General features: G+C 40.6%; 1 protein-coding gene across 3 annotated transcripts in view; it reads right to left on the reverse strand.

Annotated features, from left to right (window-relative positions):
- Positions 1 to 19758, reverse strand: part of sbf2 (SET binding factor 2) — a 572061-nt gene that overhangs the window by 289296 nt on the left and 263007 nt on the right. For all 3 annotated transcript variants that reach the window (XM_072272620.1, XM_072272618.1, XM_072272617.1), the window contains exons 5-6: positions 14906 to 15016; positions 13191 to 13296 (exon numbers count right to left, since the gene is read on the reverse strand). In XM_072272620.1, coding sequence (XP_072128721.1) covers positions 13191 to 13296; positions 14906 to 15016 — 217 coding nt within the window. The remainder of the gene's footprint in view (positions 1 to 13190; positions 13297 to 14905; positions 15017 to 19758) is intronic.

Below are 19758 nucleotides of genomic sequence, written 5' to 3' on the forward strand. Positions count from 1 at the left end.
TTGGAGGAACAACACCTTATATTCTGTCTGGGTAGCCTCCAACCTGATGGCATGAACATCGACTTCTCTAACTTCCACTAAGGCCCCACCTCTCCCTCGTACCCCATCTGTTACTTATTTTTATGCACACATTCTTTCTCTCACTCTCCTTTTTCTCCTTCTGTCCCTCTGAATATACCTCTTGCCCATCCTCTGGGTCCCCCCCCCCCCGCCGTCTTTCTTCCCGGACCTCCTGTCCCATGATCCTCTCGTATCCCCTTTTGCCTATCACCTGTCCAGCTCTTGGCTCTATCCCTCCCCCTCCTGTCTTCTCCTATCATTTTGGATCTCCTCCTCCCCCTCCAACTTTCAAATACCTTACTCACTCTTCCTTCAGTTACTCCTGACGAAAGGTCTCGGCCTGAAACGTTGACTGCACCTCTTCCTACAGATGCTGCCTGGCCTGCTGCGTTCACCAGCAACTTTGATGTGTGTTACTTGGGAAAACCATTGAATTAGTGTAGGAGCAGAGGTATCTTTCCACTTCAATAAAATAGCCCTTCTTGCCAACAATGTAACGTATGCAATTACATGTTGGTTTGAAAATGAAATACCCTGAATATGATGCGGAACTATTCCAAATAGAACAGTCAATGTATTAGGTTGTAAATTAATTTTCAAAGCTTTAGAAATTGCAGAAAATAAAGATTTCCAAAAAGATTTCAATGAGGGACATGACGAGAACATACGTGACAAAGTAGCTACTTCATTTTTGCACCTATCATAATAATTATCTACATTAGGGAATATTTTGGATAGCCTCTCCCTTGTTAAATAATAACAGTGAACAATTTTAAATTGAATTAAACAATGATTGGCACATATCGAAGAAGAATTAACCAATTTCAGAACTCATAACCAATCTTCATTAACAAAAGTCATATTAAGTTCTCTCTCCCAATCTTGTTAATCTTTAGTGAAAGGTTATCTTTTTGTAGCAAACATCTTCTTTTAGATGAGGAGCCCAAAACTGTTCACAATACTTAAGGTGATTCCTCATCAATGTCTTATAAAGCCTCAGCATCATGTCCCTGCTCTTGTATTCCAGACCTATTGAAATGAATGCGAACATGGCATTTGCCTTCCTCACCACCAACTTAGTCTGCAAGTTAACCTTTAGGGTGCTCTGCACAAGGACTCCCAAGTCCCTTTGCATCTCTGATTTTTGGATTTTTTTCCCCGTTTAGAAAATAGTCTGCACATTTATTTCTACCACCAAAGTACATGACCATGCATTTTCAAACATTGTACTTCATTTGCCACTTTCTCCCCCATTCTCCTAATCTAAGTCCTTCTGCAGCGTACCTGTTTCCTCAACACTACCAGCCCCTCCACCAATTTTCATATCAGGTGCAAACTTGGCAACAAAGCCATCTATTCCATCATCTAAATCATTTACATACAGCATAAAAACAACACCGACCCTTGCTGAACACTGCTCGTCACTGGCAGCTAACCAAAAAAGAATCATTTTATTCCCATTCACTGCCTCCTACCAATCAGTCAATGCTCTAACCTTGCCAAAACTCACCTTGTCAAAAGCCTTCTGAAAATCCAAATACACAACATCAACTGCATCCCCTTTTATCTATCCTACTTGTAATCTCCTCAAAGAATTCCCAAAGGTTCATCCGGCAAGATTCTCCATTAAGAAACCATGCTGACTTGGTCATTATCTTGTCCTGTGTCACCAAGTACTCAATAATCTATCTTTAACAATTGACTCCAACATCTTCCCAACCATTGAGGCCAGGCTAACTGCTCTATAATTTCCTTTCTGCTGCCTTCATCCTTTCTTAAAGGGAGTGGAGTGACATTTGCAATTTTCCAGTCCTTGGGCACCATGCCAGAGTCCAATGATTTTTGAAAGATCATTAGTAATGCCTCCACAATCTCTACCACTACCTCTTCAGAACTCTAGGGTGCAATTCATCTGGTCCAGGTGACTTGGGTCTTTCAGCTTTTAGAGCAGCTTTTCCCTTGTAATAGTAACTGCACTCATTTCTCTTCCCTCACACCCTTCAACATCTTGCACACTGTTAGTGCCTACCACAGTGAAGTCAACAAGGACGAGGGTAAAGGACAGGCGGGTTTTCTGCGCTGCCAGACTGCGTTTCACCGGTCTTTCTTTCCTTTTCACTGGCTGCTCTCGAAGGAAAGTGTAGGAGTCTTAGGATCCACATTGCCAGGACTGATCGGCAAGGCTGTGGACTTGTTTTGGGGGACTTTGAGGTTTATGTTGCATGCGTTCCTGGATTCCAATTACTCCTTTTTTTTTTTTTTTGCTGTTTTTGAGTAGTTTGATTCAAACGATCAAAGTGGACTGAGGCGCTTTGGTGAAGAATGCCCATGCAGCAGCAGCAGACTAGCCACTGAATACTACTCGACTCCTGGTTTGATATTTGATATTCTATGTGTTGTTCAATTGCTTTATGCCATTTGCACAATTTGTTCTTTATTCTTGCATTGGGTATTTGATAATTTTTTGAACGGGTTCCATGATGTTTCTTTGCTGCCTGCAGGAAGATGAATCTCAAGAGTTGTATTCTGTATACATACTTTGATAAGAAATGTACTTTGAATCTAAGATGAATCTATCCTTTCCCTCCTACATAGCCCTCCATTTTTCTATCATCTATGTGCCTACCTATCTAAAATACCCCAGATGTATCTGCCTCTACCACTTAGCAAGGCATTCCACACACCCACCACTCTCTAAAAAACTTACCTCTGACATCTTCCCCTGTACTTTTCTCCAATTAATTCAACATTATGCCTCCTGGACTAGCCATTTCCACAGTGGAAAAAAGTCTCTGGTTATCCACTCGATCTAATTATCAAATCACCTCTCATCCTCCTTCACTCCAAAGAGAAAAGCCCTAGCTTGCTAAAACATCCTCACAAAATCCTCTCCAGGCAGCATCCTGATAAATCTCCTCTGCACCCTCTCTAAAGTTTCCATATTTTTATTATGAGGTGACCAGAACTGAACACAAACTAAGCTTCTAGTCAATCACTTCACAATTTTACAGACTGAATTCCATCTGCCACTTCTTAGCTCAGCCCTGCATCCAATCAATGTCCTCAACCTTCTACACGATCCACAACTCTTCCCATCTTTGTGTCATCTGCAAACTTACAAGCATACCATTCCACTGCTTCATGGAAGTTATTTATAAAAATCTGCAACAGCAGGGTTTCCAGAACAAATCCCTGTGGAACACCACTGCTCACCGACCTCCAGGCAGAAAATGTTTCATCTCCAACCATCCTCTGCTTTCTATGGGCAAACCAATTCTAGATCTACACAGTCAAATTTCCATGAATCTTACTCTTCCTAACTTTCTGAATGAACCTACCACAAGAAGCCTTATCAAATGCCTTAATGAAATCCATTTACACCACATCTAGTGCTCTACATTCATCAATCTGCTCAAAGAATTCAATCAAGCTTCCGGTTAAGATGGTGTTAACAAGCAACAATTCCTTATATATCTTGCAGATAGCAAATCTCTTAACTTATTTCACTTTTTCTATGTTTCTGCTTGCTCTTTTTGTCTTGATTACGCTTCAGACACTGTTGGACCTGTGACATGCAGTTTGGAGTTCGATCAAGTGATCTGGCGCTCTGCTGTTCCTGAAGAGGACTGCGAGTATGGCTGCCTCATGTAGAAGACCAGAAACAGGGCATGGAGCTATGATCAACTCCAATTCGAAGCTTCGAGGAAGATTGAAGTGTCAAGGTGAATGTGGAAGTGGTCAGCATTCATTCTCCATGGAGGTCACCGGTCGACAGCGTAATGGTTGGAAGACCGTAGGACAGGGTCACAGTGTTCATTCTTCGCAGAAGGACCGAGTTCGAATAAGCATTCTCCTTGGTTCTGGTGGAATGATATTTTTTAAACTCTGAGACTTATATGATTATTGGACTGTAGTTTATATTGCTCTGCTTCAGTTTTTCGATGTTTTATTTCTTGTTGTCAATTGGCAGGTTGAGGTGGGTTTTTGTGTGAGGGAGAGGTTAGGGATTTGGGGTCTGATGTTCTTGTTGGTTTTTCTGTGTTGGTGATATGTTGGTTTTGGCATGTGGGAGGAGGGTTAGGAGTTTAGTGCTGTTAGCACTGTTCTTTATTGCAGGGGAGAGGGTTGGGGGTTTGATGTTGCTTCTTTTTGCGAGGGAGGGGGTCGGGGGTTTGGGGTTTTTGATGTTCAGGCTACTATCTTCTGGGTGGGTGATCTGTTGGTTTTTGTGCGAGGGAAGAGTTGGGTGCAGGGTTGGTGTTCCAGCTGCCATTTTCCATGTGGGCAATCCATTAGTTTTTTGTGTGTGGGAGGGGGTAGGAGGTTTGTTTCTTTTTCCTTTTCTGTGGGAAGGGGTGTTGATACCTTTTCTTTCAATGACTCTCCTGGTTTTTCTGTATTTAATGGCTATCTGGAGAAGACGAATATCAGAGTTGGATTGTACATGCATCCTTTGACAATAAAATGAACCTTTGAAGCTTATGAGACATCACCTACCTCTCACTAAGCAATGCTGACGATATCTAATCGTGACTTTTGGCTGTTCACCCTTCCACTTTAGAATGCTGTGGACCCGATCAGAGATGACCCTGACCCTGAAACCTGAAGCAATAAAATACCCGAGAGCCTCTTTCATGCCCACAGAATTTGCTCTCTGCTCCCCTAACTACTGAACTATTGACTGCACTAGTGTTGCTTCATGCTTGTCAATTCCATCAACTTTGCCTCTAACTGCCACCCTACCCTGCACTTGATCCATTCCAGACACCTTCCTCCCCTTTCTCGATCTCTCTGTCTCCATCTCTGGAGACAAACTGTTGGTTAACATCTTTTATACATGTACTGATTCCCACATATTCTTGACTATACCTCTTTCCAGCCTGTCTCCTGTAAAAATGTTATTCCCTTTTCTCATTTCCTTTGTCTCCATCCCATCGCATCTGTTCCCAGGATGTAGCTTTCCTTTCCAGGACAGCAGAAATGTCCTCCTTCTTGAAAGAATGGGTTTTCCTTCCTCTACCATTGATGCTACACTCAACTACATCGCCACCATTCCCGAACATCCACGCTCACCACCCCATCTTCCCACCCCCCTTAACAATGATATAGTTCCTCGTTTTTATCTACCATCCCATAAGCCTTTGCATTCAGCACATCATCCTCTGCCGTCCTACCATCAAACATATCTTTACCCCTTCCCCCCACTGGCTCTCCGAATTTCCACAAGGATCGCTCCTTCCATGATTCCCTTGTCTATTCATCTCTCTCCACTTATCTCCCTCCTGGCATTTATCCCTGAAAGCAGCCAAAATGCTACACCTGCCTACTCACCTCCTCCCTCACCTCCATTCAGTTATTCTACATGAGGCAACACTTCACCTGAGAATCTGCTGGGGTTGTCTATTGTGTCTGGTGCTCCTGATTTGGCCTTATCCACAGTGCCAAGACCCATCATAAGTTGGAGTCCACCTCATCGAGCATCTCCGCTCCATCCACCAAAGATGGAACATCCCAGTGGCAAACATTTTAATTCTGACTCCTATTCCAGGTCCAACATACCAAGATGATGCTGTCCTCAGAGTGGAGGAGAAACACCTTATATTCCATATTGGTAGCCTCCAATCTTAAAGCATGGATATTGATTTCTCCATGTGATAAAAAAAAAACTGCCTCCCTCTCCCCTTTTCTTCTATTTCACACTCTGGCCTCTTACCTCTCCTCGCCTGCCTACCACCTCCCTCAGAGTTCCCTCCTCCTTCCTTTTCTTCTATTATCTGCTCTCCTCTCCTATCAGATTCCTTCTTCTCTAGCTCTTTATCTGTCGTACCCACCCAGATTCACCTATCACCTCCTTCCCCCACTCCTACTTTTTTTATTCTATATTTCCCCTTCCTTTCCAGTCCTGAAGAAGGGTCTTGACCCAAAACATCGACTGTTTATTCATTTCCACAAATGCTGCCTGACCTACTGATTTCCTCCAGCATTTTGAGTGTTCTGCTTCAGATTTCCAGGCTTTCTCGTGTTACTGAATCCCCTATCACCACTGCCCCACTCCCTTCTGAGTCACTGAGTCAGACCCACTCACCCACCCCTTCCCTCACCTATCCTATGTGGAATACTTGTATTGAAGGAAATGGCCACAGAGATACCCTGCACTGTCTGCCTATTCCCTTTCCCTCTCCTGACAGTCATCCAGTTACCTGCCTCCTGCAGCTTAGGTGTGACTGCATGTTTTCACAAATAAAACAGCGTGGGGCTGTTGTAATGAGGGCAGTCTTCTTTGCTGCTTTATGTTGGAGGAGCAGCAGTGCTGGTGATGCAAAAAGACTAAATAAGCTCATAAAAAAGGCTGGATCAGTCCTTGACTACAACCTAGACTCTTTTCAGTAAGTGGCAGAGAGGAGGTCACTGAACAGACTGGACAATCTGTACACCCTCTCCATAACCTACTGAATAAGCAGCAGAGCACCCTTTTGAACAGGCTCATTCAGCTCCACTGTCACAAGGGTCATTACAGAAAATCTTTCCTACCAAATGCAATAAGCATATACAATAGTTCATCTCTGTGCGACAGGACAACACACATCATAGTACAATAGTCTCTGCTTTATTTCGTACATTATTATTGCACATTGGTACATTGTGTATATTATTATTCTGTACTTTATTATTAGTTAAGTCTACACACCGCTAAGTGTGTTTTTAAGTGCTGCTGCTCTAACGAAAGAATTTCCTACTTGAGATCAATAAAGTACTTATTATTATGTTTCAAGAAAAACCTTCTCAACTCATTTATTGAAATCGAAACACTGAACATAAAAAGCGGTACCAGTATATAATGTAATTACATCATCACGGCAGACCAGCCTCTTAAAGTGAACCCCAGCTTAACGCCAGTGGTTGTGAATTATGTATGTTTCCACCAATTAGATTACCCTACATGACCTCCCTGTAGCTCTTATCTATCATTTGCTCATTGTCCCATACGAGCCACAGTGCATCCAACTGCAGTTCCAGTTCCTAACATGGCTCGTAAGGAGCTGCAGCTGAATGCACTACATGCAGATATAGTTATCAGGGAGACTGGAGGTCTCCCAGATTTCCAACATCTGGCAAGATGAACGCATTACTAAACCTGGACTAATTCTTACTGTGCACTAATAGACAAAGAAAGAAAGAAAGAAACTTGCCTTCGACTTTGTGTCACCTTGCTGAAGTCTCTTGAGCCAAAGCCTGAACAGGCTTCAGCAAAACAAAATAGCTGGTCATTGACTACAGGAAGGGTTTTGTTTACATCAATGGTGCTAAGACCAAGAGCGTTGAGAGCTTTATATTCCTACAAGTGGACATCACCAATAGCGTGACTTAGTCCAACCACTTGGACACCATGGCCAAGAACTCTCGTCATTGTAATAATGGCCCACTCACACAATGGCCGCTCTACTTAAACCTAACTTCTTTTTATAGGTCTTTGCCAAGTGTCTAAAAAAAAACACATTATCTCAAGCCCAATGAAAATTTCCAGAAGGCCCCGATCACATTTTAATTCTCAGCTCATTCACCTCAAAAACAAGCAATTGTTCATTATATCTCAAGCCTGCCGAACAGTTCCCAAAGGCCCCACTCTCGTTTTAAATTTCATACACAGTCATCTCAAAACAAGCAGCTACTGTCAATACTTCAAGTCCACCAAAACGTTCTGATAGGTCCCACTCGCGTTTTAAATCTCGCACACAGTTCACTCACCTTCAAGCACACAACTGTCTGTCATATCTCAAGCCCGCAGAAAAGCTCAGAGAGGAATTCCGTGGTGCAGAAATAAAAATATGTGACATGCCAAATTTCTTTAACCACCAGAGGAAGTACAGGTGCTGGTGCACTTTCTTGGCCATGATGTCTAAGTGGTTGGACCAGGCCAGGCGATGTTTAATCACAGGAACTTAAAGCTCTCAATCTTCTTGACCCTCAGCACCACTGATATAAACAGGACCCTTCCTGTAATAAAATGACCAGCTTTTTTGTTTCACTGACATTGAGGGAAAGGTTGTTTTTGTGACACCATGCCATTTTCTCTACCTCTTTTCTGTACTCTGAGATATCATTATTTGAAATATGGCCCACTGTGATGTAAACTGCAAACTTAGAGATACAATTAGAGCAAAATCCTGCTGCGTGATTGTGAATATATAGGCTATTCCTCTTGTTTTTTTACAATGAAGATTTTGAAATCAACTGAAGAGTCCAATTGTAGATCCGTGTCTTATACATCTCAAATTTTTAAGCCAGTCTTAACTTAATCTTCACAAAGATTGAATTAGAAGTTTCAAACTATCATTTCTGAACTTTTGATGGAGAGTTTAATGAACGCTTTTTTCAAATAGAATTTTTAAAACCTTACCAGTTGAGCATATCAAGCATGGTATCTTTATACTGCTGCTCAATGCAAATTGCAAGGAAATTCTAAGCCTTATGCTAGGCTTTTCAGGGTTTTGTTCAAAAATTGGTTGAAACACTAATTCAGGACTTTTGAACACGATCATGTTGTTCCTTAAGTATTTGAATAAAACTTCCAAACTTACTTAAATTGGTGTAAGGCACTTCAGGATAACTTGACTAAGTAATAGACTCTATTAATACAATCCATTTCTTTGTAATCCTATTAACATGTTTGCATCGCAGTATGAAAAATGTTTACTTCAAAAAAGTCATGTGAATTCAAAAGAAATAGACAACAATGGAGAAAGATGCTCTAAATGAATTGATTTTCTCAGTATCAAGTCATTTTATGAAGTTCAACAAACTATTTTATTACAACTTAATTGCAAACACATTGTTACCCAAATCAGCATGACTCACAAGCATTCCTGAGTTACAATTTATGGTACCTTTAAAATCACAGCTCTATCTTTCTCCAATATTGGAAAAAAGTGTGTTTATTTTTAAAATTTTGGTTAACCAATAGAGCATATTCAAACATTCCAATAATCCCAGAACCTACAGAAAATAACTTTAATAGTGCTGGAGCCAGCCAACTCCACAAAATCACTACCTACATTGCCACTGCTCCCACCCAAGATTTAGTTTCTCTGGGTGTATAAATCAGGTTAACCCATTGCATCCAGCAAGAATCTAGTAAAGCAGAGCAGGCCTCAGGCAGCATACTGCTGATAGCCTGCACCTAGACAAATTTTGACAGCCTTTTGAACAAAGTTTAAACTATGAGACATTACACGTTCACAGATGTAAATATTTAAAAACAAAGAAATTAAAATATAAAAAATAAATCACCATTAAAAAGCAATAAATAAATGGAAAAAGTAAAATCTCACACAAAATGCTGGAGGAACACACAGCAGGTCAGGCAGCATCTGTAGAAAAAGAGTAAACAGATTTTGTCTGAACTGCAGAGTTGCTCCAGCATTTTGTGTGTGTTGTTTTGGACTTCCAGCATCTGCAGATTTTCTTGCGAAAGTAAAATCTCTTTTCTCCCCTCATAGGATCAGATTTAATTTTCCCTACAAACTTATTACCATGCTCTATTCTTTCTCCTCTTAACTAAACTGCAGTTCCTCTTCTACTGCATTCCAGTCCTCATATCCATAGCCTTTTTGGACTAATTTCCTTGTCTTTTCCTACACACTATTACTAGTCCTCATTTCCCTTGTTAACCACAATCGAGCCTCCTTTGCAGTTTTATTTTTGACCATATAGGAGGAATATGTTGCTGTTATAGTTCACATACTTTCTCTTTCTCCTTCTGGAGTATGGGTGACCTTTATATGGGAGATGGCTTGCAACTTAACTGGAGGGGAGCCAATGTCCTTGCCAGCAGGTTTGTTAGTACAGGTTTCCGCCGCCATCCGAAGGTAGAGCATTCCTATGAAACGGTTTGTAAGCCGGAATGTCGTAAAGCGAAGAAATAATTACCATTTATTTATATGGGAAAATTTTGTGAGCGTTCGCAGACCCAAAAATAACCTACCAAATCATGCCAAATAACACATAAAACCTAAAATAACAGTAACATATAGTAAAAGCAGGAATGATATGATAAATACACAGCTTATATAAGTAGAAATACTTTTCCACAATCATTGCCTGAACTGTTCTCTGTAGCGAAAATCTCACGCAAGAGCCGTCGGTAAAAACACAGCGCAAGCACTCTCCAGTAACCTTTAAGCTATGAAGCTGCCAAATCATACCAAATAACATGTAAAAATACACAGCTGATATAAAGTAGAAATAATGTACGTACAGTGTAGTATCACTTACCGGAATTGGAAAAGTGCGGAGCATACTGATGGTGGTGTGTTAGAATGAGTCGTCGGAGTTTGGGTGATGCAGTGGCCCCCACCCTCCGGGCAGCGAACCGATACCGATCCACGAAGCATGCAATGGTTGCCGGGAGGCACACAGCACATCCTTAAGAAAAAAGCCAAAATAAACATGCTAATTAATTAGGTGCCACCCAGCACGTAATTAACTAGCATGTTTATTTCGGCTTTTTTCTTAAAGATGTGCTGTGTGTCTCCCGGCAACTGCTGCATTCTCCGCGAATCGGTATCTGTCCGCGGCCTGGGTGTTGGGGTGGTGGGACACTGGGGTGTAATCTCGTCGTCTGTTTCCATTACAGCAGGCAGCTCATCGTCTCCTATGACTGCCCGCCTCAATGTCAAAGGTCGAGGTTCATCATCTGCTGTGGCTGATGTGGAAGGCTTGCTTGACTGCTGAGCCTCACGCATTTTTCTATCATACAGTTCTTTGTAAGCACTCAAACCATCCTGCAAATATCCTCTATACCGACGTGCCCTTTCAAAATTGAAGTCGTACTTTATCATTACTCATTCAGTTTCGATTGTTATCCTTTCCATCTCCAATTGCATCAGCTCTTCATCTATCAGTTCTTGGTCATGGGATGCCAAAACCTCTTCAACATCATCTTCGTCAGCTTCCACAAGCCAAACTCACTTAATCCTTACTTCGTTCACCACGATCAAAATGCTTAATTATGTCTAGTTTTACACTAAGTGTAACACCCTTACGAGCTCTTTCAGGCTTTTCCGATACCATAGAACTCATCTTGCAAACAGCTACTCACAGACACATGCTTAAGCAATGCCGGCTAGAATGCAGTTCCGAATCTGGGGGAGAGTGGCTGCTCGGGGCGCGCACTGCCTTTTATCGCATGCTGATTTTTTCGTAACAGTGAAAACACCTTCTATTAGCGAAAACAGGGTACTAATGTAGGTCTTTCGTAACAGTGAGGTTTCGTGAAGCGAACGTTCGAAAAGTGGGGGACACCTGTACTACTCAGGAGGGTTTAAATTAGTTTGACAAAGGAATAACAACTAAAGCATCAGGTCAGAGAGTGGAGAGATTCAGAAGAAGGTTCTTGTCATGATCAGTAAGAACATACAGGAGCAAAAATAGGCACAATGGGATAGTCAGGTTGAAGTGTGTGTATTTTAATGTTGGGAGTATTATGATGAACTTAGATCATGGATCAGTACAAGGAATCATGATATAGCCATATCGAAGACTTGGTAGAGAAGGGAGCAGTAATGCCAAAGGGGATTTGATAGTTTAGAAAAGATAGAGTAGATAAAAGAGGTGGTGGTAGGGTCACATTGTACTATTAATCAGTAACAACAGCACACCTCCACAAATTCAGCCTAATAGATGGCTCGCCTACAAATAGGACTCAAAAAGTAAGAAAGATGGAATTACTCTGATGAGGTTATACTACAAACACACCCCCCCACCACCTCCCCAAAAGCCACCGGGACACTGAGCAACAGATAGACAGGCAGATTAGGGAAAGATGTAGAAACAACAGGGTTGGTATAATGGGTGATTTCAACGTCCCCAACATTGACTGGAACCTTCAGAGTGCAAAAGGCTGAGACAGAGCAGATTTTGTTCAAGTTTCTTAAATGAACATGTAGGTAGTCCAACAGAAGGACGGCTATACTGAACTTGATGTTCAGTAATGTGCTTGGCCAGGTGACTGATCTTTCACTGGGAGAACAGCTAGGGAACAGGAATTACAACTCCTTAAGTTTTAAGATAACTATAGATAATTAAGGACCTTGCGGGAGAAAAGGTTTGCAGGATAAGACATGAGGATGTTCTAAGCAGGAAGGATGAAGGAAAGCTTGAGGGGGAAGATGCAAAGTAGTGCTGCAAAAAGAAAAGGGTAAGACATAAATAGACTAAGACCTTGACATATGCAGAAGAGAAGGGCTGGAAAGACAGTGGGAGAGAAGTTCTGATGACAGGTCTTTTCTTTCACAATGAGTGCTCTTGACCTTCCAGGATTTTCAGATTTTGTTTCCCATAACTTTTCAAAAACACTGACTTAACTACTTAACTGCTAACATTCTCAAACTTCTATATCAAATTTGGTAACTTCAATCAATTGCCTGAGTGTACACTAGTTTCAATATAACTAATGACCTTTTAACTCTGCAACATACACTCAGTAGCCACTTTATTATGTAACGTACCCCTGCACATTAATTCAAATATCTAATCAACCCATCATGTGGCAGCAACTCAATACATAAAAGCATGTAGACATGGTATAAAGGTTCAGTTATTGCTCCGAACATCAGAATGGTGAAGAAATGTGATCTAAGTGACTTTGACTGTGGAATGAATGTTGATGCCTGATCGGGTAATTCGACTATATCAGAAACTCCTGATCTCTTGGGATTCTCACACATAACAATCTCTAGGGCAGGGGTTCACGACTTTTTTTTATTGCCATGGACCAATACCATTAAGCAAGAGGTTCATGACCCTAGGTTTGGAACCCCTACTCTAGCGTCTATAGAGAATAATGCGAAAGACAAAAAAAAACACCCAGTGAGCTCCAGTTCTGTGGTCAAAGGAGAATGGCCAGGTTTGTTCAAGCTGACAGGGAAGTGACAGTAACTCAGATAGTCATGTATTAGAACAGTGGTGTGTAGAAAAGCATCTCTGAACGTGCAACACATTGAGCCTTGAAGTGGATGGGTACAGCAGCAGAAGACCTCGAACATACAGAACATGTACAGAAGGTATCTACCAAGTTTATATCTATATGAACTAAAACAAGAGAAGAATATCATGGAATCAGTTAGACCTACCTAGTTGTTGAAAGAGAAGGGCTACACTTGTGCTCGTCACAGGAAGACCATCGTACAAAGGAGTTTGAATCAACTGTCTATCTCCAGCTCCCAATGAGAAAAGTTTCTACGGGTAAAATGTCATAAATATTCATAAACTTTTACAGCAAGTGATGCCAGTGGCTATTACCTAGCTTTTTTCCCCAACTTGGGACTGATCAACCTCTTGTGTTTGCATGAAATTTGTACTTTAAAATACCCCATCATTACACAAGATCTCAGGGAGCAGATTCTCCCTACAATTTCCAACAGAGTGAACTACAGAAGGGATGTCCAAATTTAAGTTAGCTGCAAATGTAATTTTGGCACATTATTTCAGCAGGTGAACAATGAATCTATGGAACTAGCAGTCGGAGAAAATGCACCAATTCATTTAGTGTTAACTCTTTCAATCAACATAAAATGAATTCCACCCCCCACAAGTTTAAAAAAAAAGGGTACAGAACTTGAGTGTATTTGAGAGGTGACTTCAAATTAACAAATGCTTGATAAGATCAGATGACATGTGATTCACAATTCCAAAAGTTTTCATTATGTTTCAGTCTTTTAGACCATGGTACATTTACTCCCATAATTAGTAACAGTCGTTATCGCAGTACACATCAAACAGAATAGTGTGGATGAACTGCATAGTCATTAACTAACATTGCCCAGCAAATTCTATGTTACTCTGAAAAATTGCTGTTTTCAACTGTTACTACTTAGTTAGGATGTAGATAGTTCATGCATCCCTTTCAAATGCACGAGACAATTTGTACATACAGACAAACCCTGTGTTAAAGGGGGATGATTAGCCTGTATCGTGACTTAATGACAGTTGGATCTGGCATAGAATCAGAGTACCCATTTGTTTGAATAGGGATGTTCAACCTATACTTTTGCAGGGCTTACGCTCATCATGAATCATGTCACTACCAAGCAGCATACAGATTTATTACTCTTCCAATTTTTTTTTTCGAAGTTTTAGATTTGATCAGAAAGTCTTGCTTTTATTTTTGGTCATATCCTCAGCATGGACTGCCAGTCCCTTTTTTTTTTGTTTTTTTTTGTATAGTGTAGTGGGGGTTTTTTCTTCTTCATTTAACCTTCAAAGTTTTTTCTTTCCTCTTCATGAACTGATAAGAAGAGAATTGCTGTTTTCTTTTTTATTATATATTATATACTAGCTTAACACTATGCATGATTTTGATAATGTCTATCTCAATCTCGGTTTGTATTGTTATTGATATAAATATTTGAGATAATTCTCCTCTTGTTTGTATTTATGTTCCTTTTAAATCAATGAAAAGATTAATAAACAAAGATAGAAAGCAGTTCTTTAAGTATAAATGGCACCTGAGAAAATAACATTGGAAAACTTGGAAATCAACAATCACCACCGACTGAAATGGTGTGACTACAGTAACGGTAATTAACTGCTAGCAGCTTAGGTGAACTGATTAGTGAGTAAATAATAAATCCCCAGCAAATTTATGAGCAATGTAAATGAAACCATAACTTCATACATTATACTCTGGAAAATAGTAACACCATACCCTATTAATACATCATTGCTTTGTCTCAAAATCTCAGAAGCTTCAGGCCCACTTGCTAAGTCTCTAAACAGAATGCCACAGCAAAGAAAGAGTAATTTATTCATATTTTAAATTATCTGTAAGGTAAGATATTTGCCTTACCTGAGATCCTCCAGCAACAGGCACTAGGCACGTGAAAAGATTGGTAATCACATTTTCCAAGTTTACATTGAGACTGTCAACATACACAGTATAAATGAGGCCCAGGCATGCCTAAAATGTGAGGGAGATAATTATTATTCAGTTAATTTAACAAAATTCTCTGAAAGAACATCAATGGATTTCTCTCGTGTCCTGACCAATTTTATTCATCAATCAGCATTAAAAAAAAAACTAACATTACTGTTGATGCTTGTTTTCTGTTTACGAATTAGCTGTCCAAATTAAAATACAACAAAAATAACAGATTTAAGAAGAATAGCTTTGTTATAAAACTGACCTTGTGCATTTACAAGACAAGGCTGCCTGTGTGTTCTCAGATTTACAGAGTCACATTGCATGGAATGGGCTTTTTGGCCCACTGCTTCTACACCAACCATAAAACACCCAGTTACACGTCTTATTTTGTTGGCCCACATTCTCACCAGTTCCCCCACCCTCCCCCAGAGCCTACCAGCCAGTTAAACTTAGGGCCTAGCCAATTAACCCTCGAGTGTGCACATCTTTGAGACGTAGGAGGAATTTGGAGCATCCCGAAAAAACCCTAATGAGCATAATAAGCACAGGCTATTACTGGGAGCTGGCAACAATAGTTCCGTGAAATGACAGACCACCAGATCTTGCAGTCTCTCTCATCAACTCTGACCAAAGATCTCCTTCAAGCTTGTCCCTATGGAGTAATCACCAGCCTACAGAGAATTCTGCAGCTAAAAGAAAAACAGCAGTTATCATCACAAGAAGGTAACAGGAGGAACTGCATAACATAGGTGGTCAACAGAGGAAGTAGGTTGGGGGTGCAGGAATTCACATTAAAAGGGTTGCTGGGCATAGGTGAGAGAGCACTGGTCAGGGTATCTGTAGCTTTCTTAAGGGGTACAGGGTTTTTTTAATAGGATATGATGGGTAAGCAGGAATAGGGTACCAGGATGGCCAAAGATGGGAGAATAAAGTGTGGGTTAGGGTATGGGTGTGTGTGTGATTAGGTGAAGGGATTTAAAATGTAAGTCTATTGCACACTCCGGAGCAGAAGATGGCGGTAATGCCCCATTAAGCTGGGTGCCAACCACCGTAAAACAAGACAGAGAAGAAGAGGAGGAAGTAGGTTATATCACTCCCCAACAATGAACAATGGTCACACACTAAAGTCCTGTATTGCAGCCAGTTTGCTCACCCGGGCCAGCCCAACATCAGCCTCTCCACACCGAGCTGTGCAATGATTCATTGTTGCCAGAACACCAGTTGAGGTTGGGGTGGGTGGGGTAGTGAATCTGTACCAGGTTCCCAGGAGAACAGCGAGACACTCAAGTAGATATGTTATTTAAATTTAAGGGAGAGGTACTTATTCAGATAGCTGGAAGTTTCAGCAGGAAGATCAAGAGTGCTTTGGTGAATCAATGGTCTGTGAATTCCAGTGTACAGGTCTAAGGCTAACAATCCCAATATTCAGTGATTAGACATACTTTTACTATTAAATAAAGTTATAAAATTGATAACTCTGAGTTCTCATTTTTCATAACCCTAACGCTCTAACTTGACTTTCAACTTGCAGTGTTTCTTCAGAATACAATTCCTGCATTGCTTGTAGATTAACTCTATTTGCAAGTCAAGATGAAGATGGTGTGTGTTCCTATGTACCTGCTGCTCTTGATGCTTAGATGTCAGTGGATGCACGTAGAGATGCAATCCTAGAAGCTGTGGTATGTTACTTGTACTCCAATCTCATGCTTAGTACATATAAAACATATAATTTTATGAAAGGGATAGGTAAGATAGAGGGAAGAAAGTTGTTTCCACTGGAAACTAGAACAAGGGGATATAGACTCAAGATTCAGGAGAATCGATTTGGAATGGAGTTGAGGAGATACTGCTTTTTCTAGTGTGATGAATTTGTGGAATTCTCTGCCAAGGCTATATATTGAAAACATACTCAGCCCCAGCAACTATCTTCATATTTTACTGTGTCATTTTCTAAATTTAAATATATATTGAAATAGGATTTTTGTGCTAATTTGCAAAACTATGTGCATCATGTCAAATCAAAAGAAAAATTCCAAAATTTGTCCACAGTTTACTAAACAATAAACACTAAAATTTTGAGGCTAAAGAAGTATTCATCACCTTTGTAATTAATACACTAACAATCCTCAGGTACAATATACAGTATCATCATACCAACTCACCCAATTTGTTGATTTAGAAAATTGGAGGATCGCTTGTTTTCACTGCATGGTACAAAAACTGCTCTGCAACAGACAGGCAGGCTCTACAATGGGCAGGCAAAACTGCCCAATGTGAGACCGGTGCTAACCTACCCACCATCAAGGGCATATATACAGAAAGGTGCCTGAAAAAGGCCAGTAACATCATGAAGGATCATACCCACCCTGCTCGAGGACTGTTTGTTCCATTCCCATCAGGAAGGAGGTAATGTAGCATCCATGCCAGCACCACCAGACTCAAAAACAGTTACTCTCCCCAAGCAGAAAAAGCTGGTCAACACCTCCACCCCTCCACACACACACATGCTATCTTATGCATATATAGTGTATTTTTTATTATTGAGTTTTTGAGACACAGTGGCAAGTTTTTTTTGTGCTGCAATGGATCAGATTTAACAAATATTTCATACTCCTTTACACTGTGTACTGGAAATGACATTAAACAATCTTGAAACAATCTGAAATGTTATCAGCCCAAGTCTCTAAATAAGGCACATGTAATTAATAAGGCAAGTGAACACTTCTTAGCTCAAACCTGAACATTGTTCAAGTCTTCCAACATGCAAGTGGAGAATGTCTATTTTTTGTGAGAAGTTGCAAACACTAAATACCTGCCAAGGTTGCTTTGCTGACTGTGGGCAATAAACAAGAAAAAAGGTTTATCCGTGGGATAAAATCACACTCCTAAGAACTTTTACAGGTCTTGAAAGAAAGCAAGAAGTTATGATCCTGTAAGGTTAGCTTTCCTAGCCATTACTTAACTTGTCTGCGATGCAGCTAGCCCAATTCTGACCTGCCAAATAGTTGAGATGCATTTTCCCAACTTGATGATATTCTTTTGCAATATTTTTCAGTAACCTTTCAGAGATGCTGCCTGCTAGACAAAGACCAGTCTTTCATAAACAAGTAACACAATTATAGAGACACAAGAGACTGCAGATGCTGAAATCTAGAGCAATAAAGAACCTGCCAGAGGAACTCAGCTGTTACTGATTACTTTTTATTTCCACTTGATGCTGTGAACAATTTAAATTTCACATTCTACAAGTCATTAATTCAGCCCTCTAGAATACCAGTCCAGAGCACAGTTACTGTGCTAATATAACTTTAATGGCAAATCAATGGCAATTTCAACAGTGGAAAGCAAAATTATCACAGAATGTTATTTTTTTCATCCAGTACACATTGTGCAGATTTAATTCCATTTTACCTGAATTAGTTTGAGATTTGCAAGCTACTGTTCCTTTTTGCGCAGTCTCTTGAAATTGAAAATGATATATACTCTGATTCAACACACACAAAATACTGGACGAACTCAGCAGGTCAGGTAGCATCTATGGAAATGAATAAATAGCCAATATTTCAGGCCGAGCTCCTTGTTCAGGACTGAGAAGGAAGGGGGAAGATGCCAGAATAAAAAGGTGGGCGAAGGGAAAGAAACTAGTTGGAAAGTGATAATGTGAAGCCAGGAAGGTGGGAAAGGTCAAAGGCTGGAATCTGATTGGACACGAGAGTGGACCAAAGGAGAAAGGGAAGAAGGGGGGGATCCGGGGGAAGTAATAGGCAAGTGAGATGAAGTAAAAGGAACAGGTATTGAAATTAAAATGTTTACCCACCGAGAAGTCCCACTTGTAGCGGATGGTGCGGAGGTGCTCGATGAAGGGTCCCCCAGATGGCCTACCCTTGTCCCTTTTTTTTTGTTTTTATGATGGGTCTCACCAATGTAGAGGAGGCCACATAGGAAGCACTGGACATAATAGACTGACTCTGTGGATTCCAAGGTGACTAATTATGTCAAAATGTGACTCCTCCTCAATAAGGTCAATGTGAAAGGGATGTTGTACTTTCTCAAGAAGGCTTTTGGAACACACTTGAATCTTTTCCATCTTTTCCTATGATAGGGTTCAGAACAGAATGTCCATTTTAGAAGTCCAGTGTCAGGACTGCGAACAACCAAGCTTGCTTAATGGAGGCAACAAAGTAAGTAATTAAGGCTCTAATCCTGGGAATACTGGCCTGGGAAAAGGCGCTGACATTGATTTACTATTTTCCAGTTGATGTGGAGGATTTTGCAGAGATAAGTGTACTGGAAAAACTCCATGAAATTAAGTATTGCTGTATGTAGCACAAAACTCAGAAGGGCAGGAATCATTGTGGCCTTGTAGGTAACAAGCTTAATACTGGATTTGAAGACTTGTGCTTAATCTTCAAACATCCCTTTAAACAACCAGCTAAAATCTATGCTGGCACATGAAAGCAATAATGAATGTCATCACTAATCTCTGTCTTCGCTGAGAGGTAGCCCTTGAGATATTGAAAGTGGTCTAACTTTTCCAGAACTTCACCATGAACCTTTAAAGTTGAGAGTGGCATGCATAGCAGGCTCAGCTTACAAGAATTACAGTCATTAAGGTCCATCTTTTTTTTTATGCAACTTGATGATGACATGGGGCAAAGCCTCCAAAAGACTGCAAGCACACATGCAATGTGCCAGTTCAACTTGGTTCTGGAGTGAAGGCATCACAGACTGAACAGTTTCTAATATTAGTCCTTGGGTTAAACTCCAACAGGAAACTT

This window comes from Mobula birostris, chromosome 11 (assembly GCF_030028105.1).
Source record: "Mobula birostris isolate sMobBir1 chromosome 11, sMobBir1.hap1, whole genome shotgun sequence".
Classification (NCBI taxonomy): Eukaryota; Metazoa; Chordata; class Chondrichthyes; order Myliobatiformes; family Myliobatidae; genus Mobula; species Mobula birostris.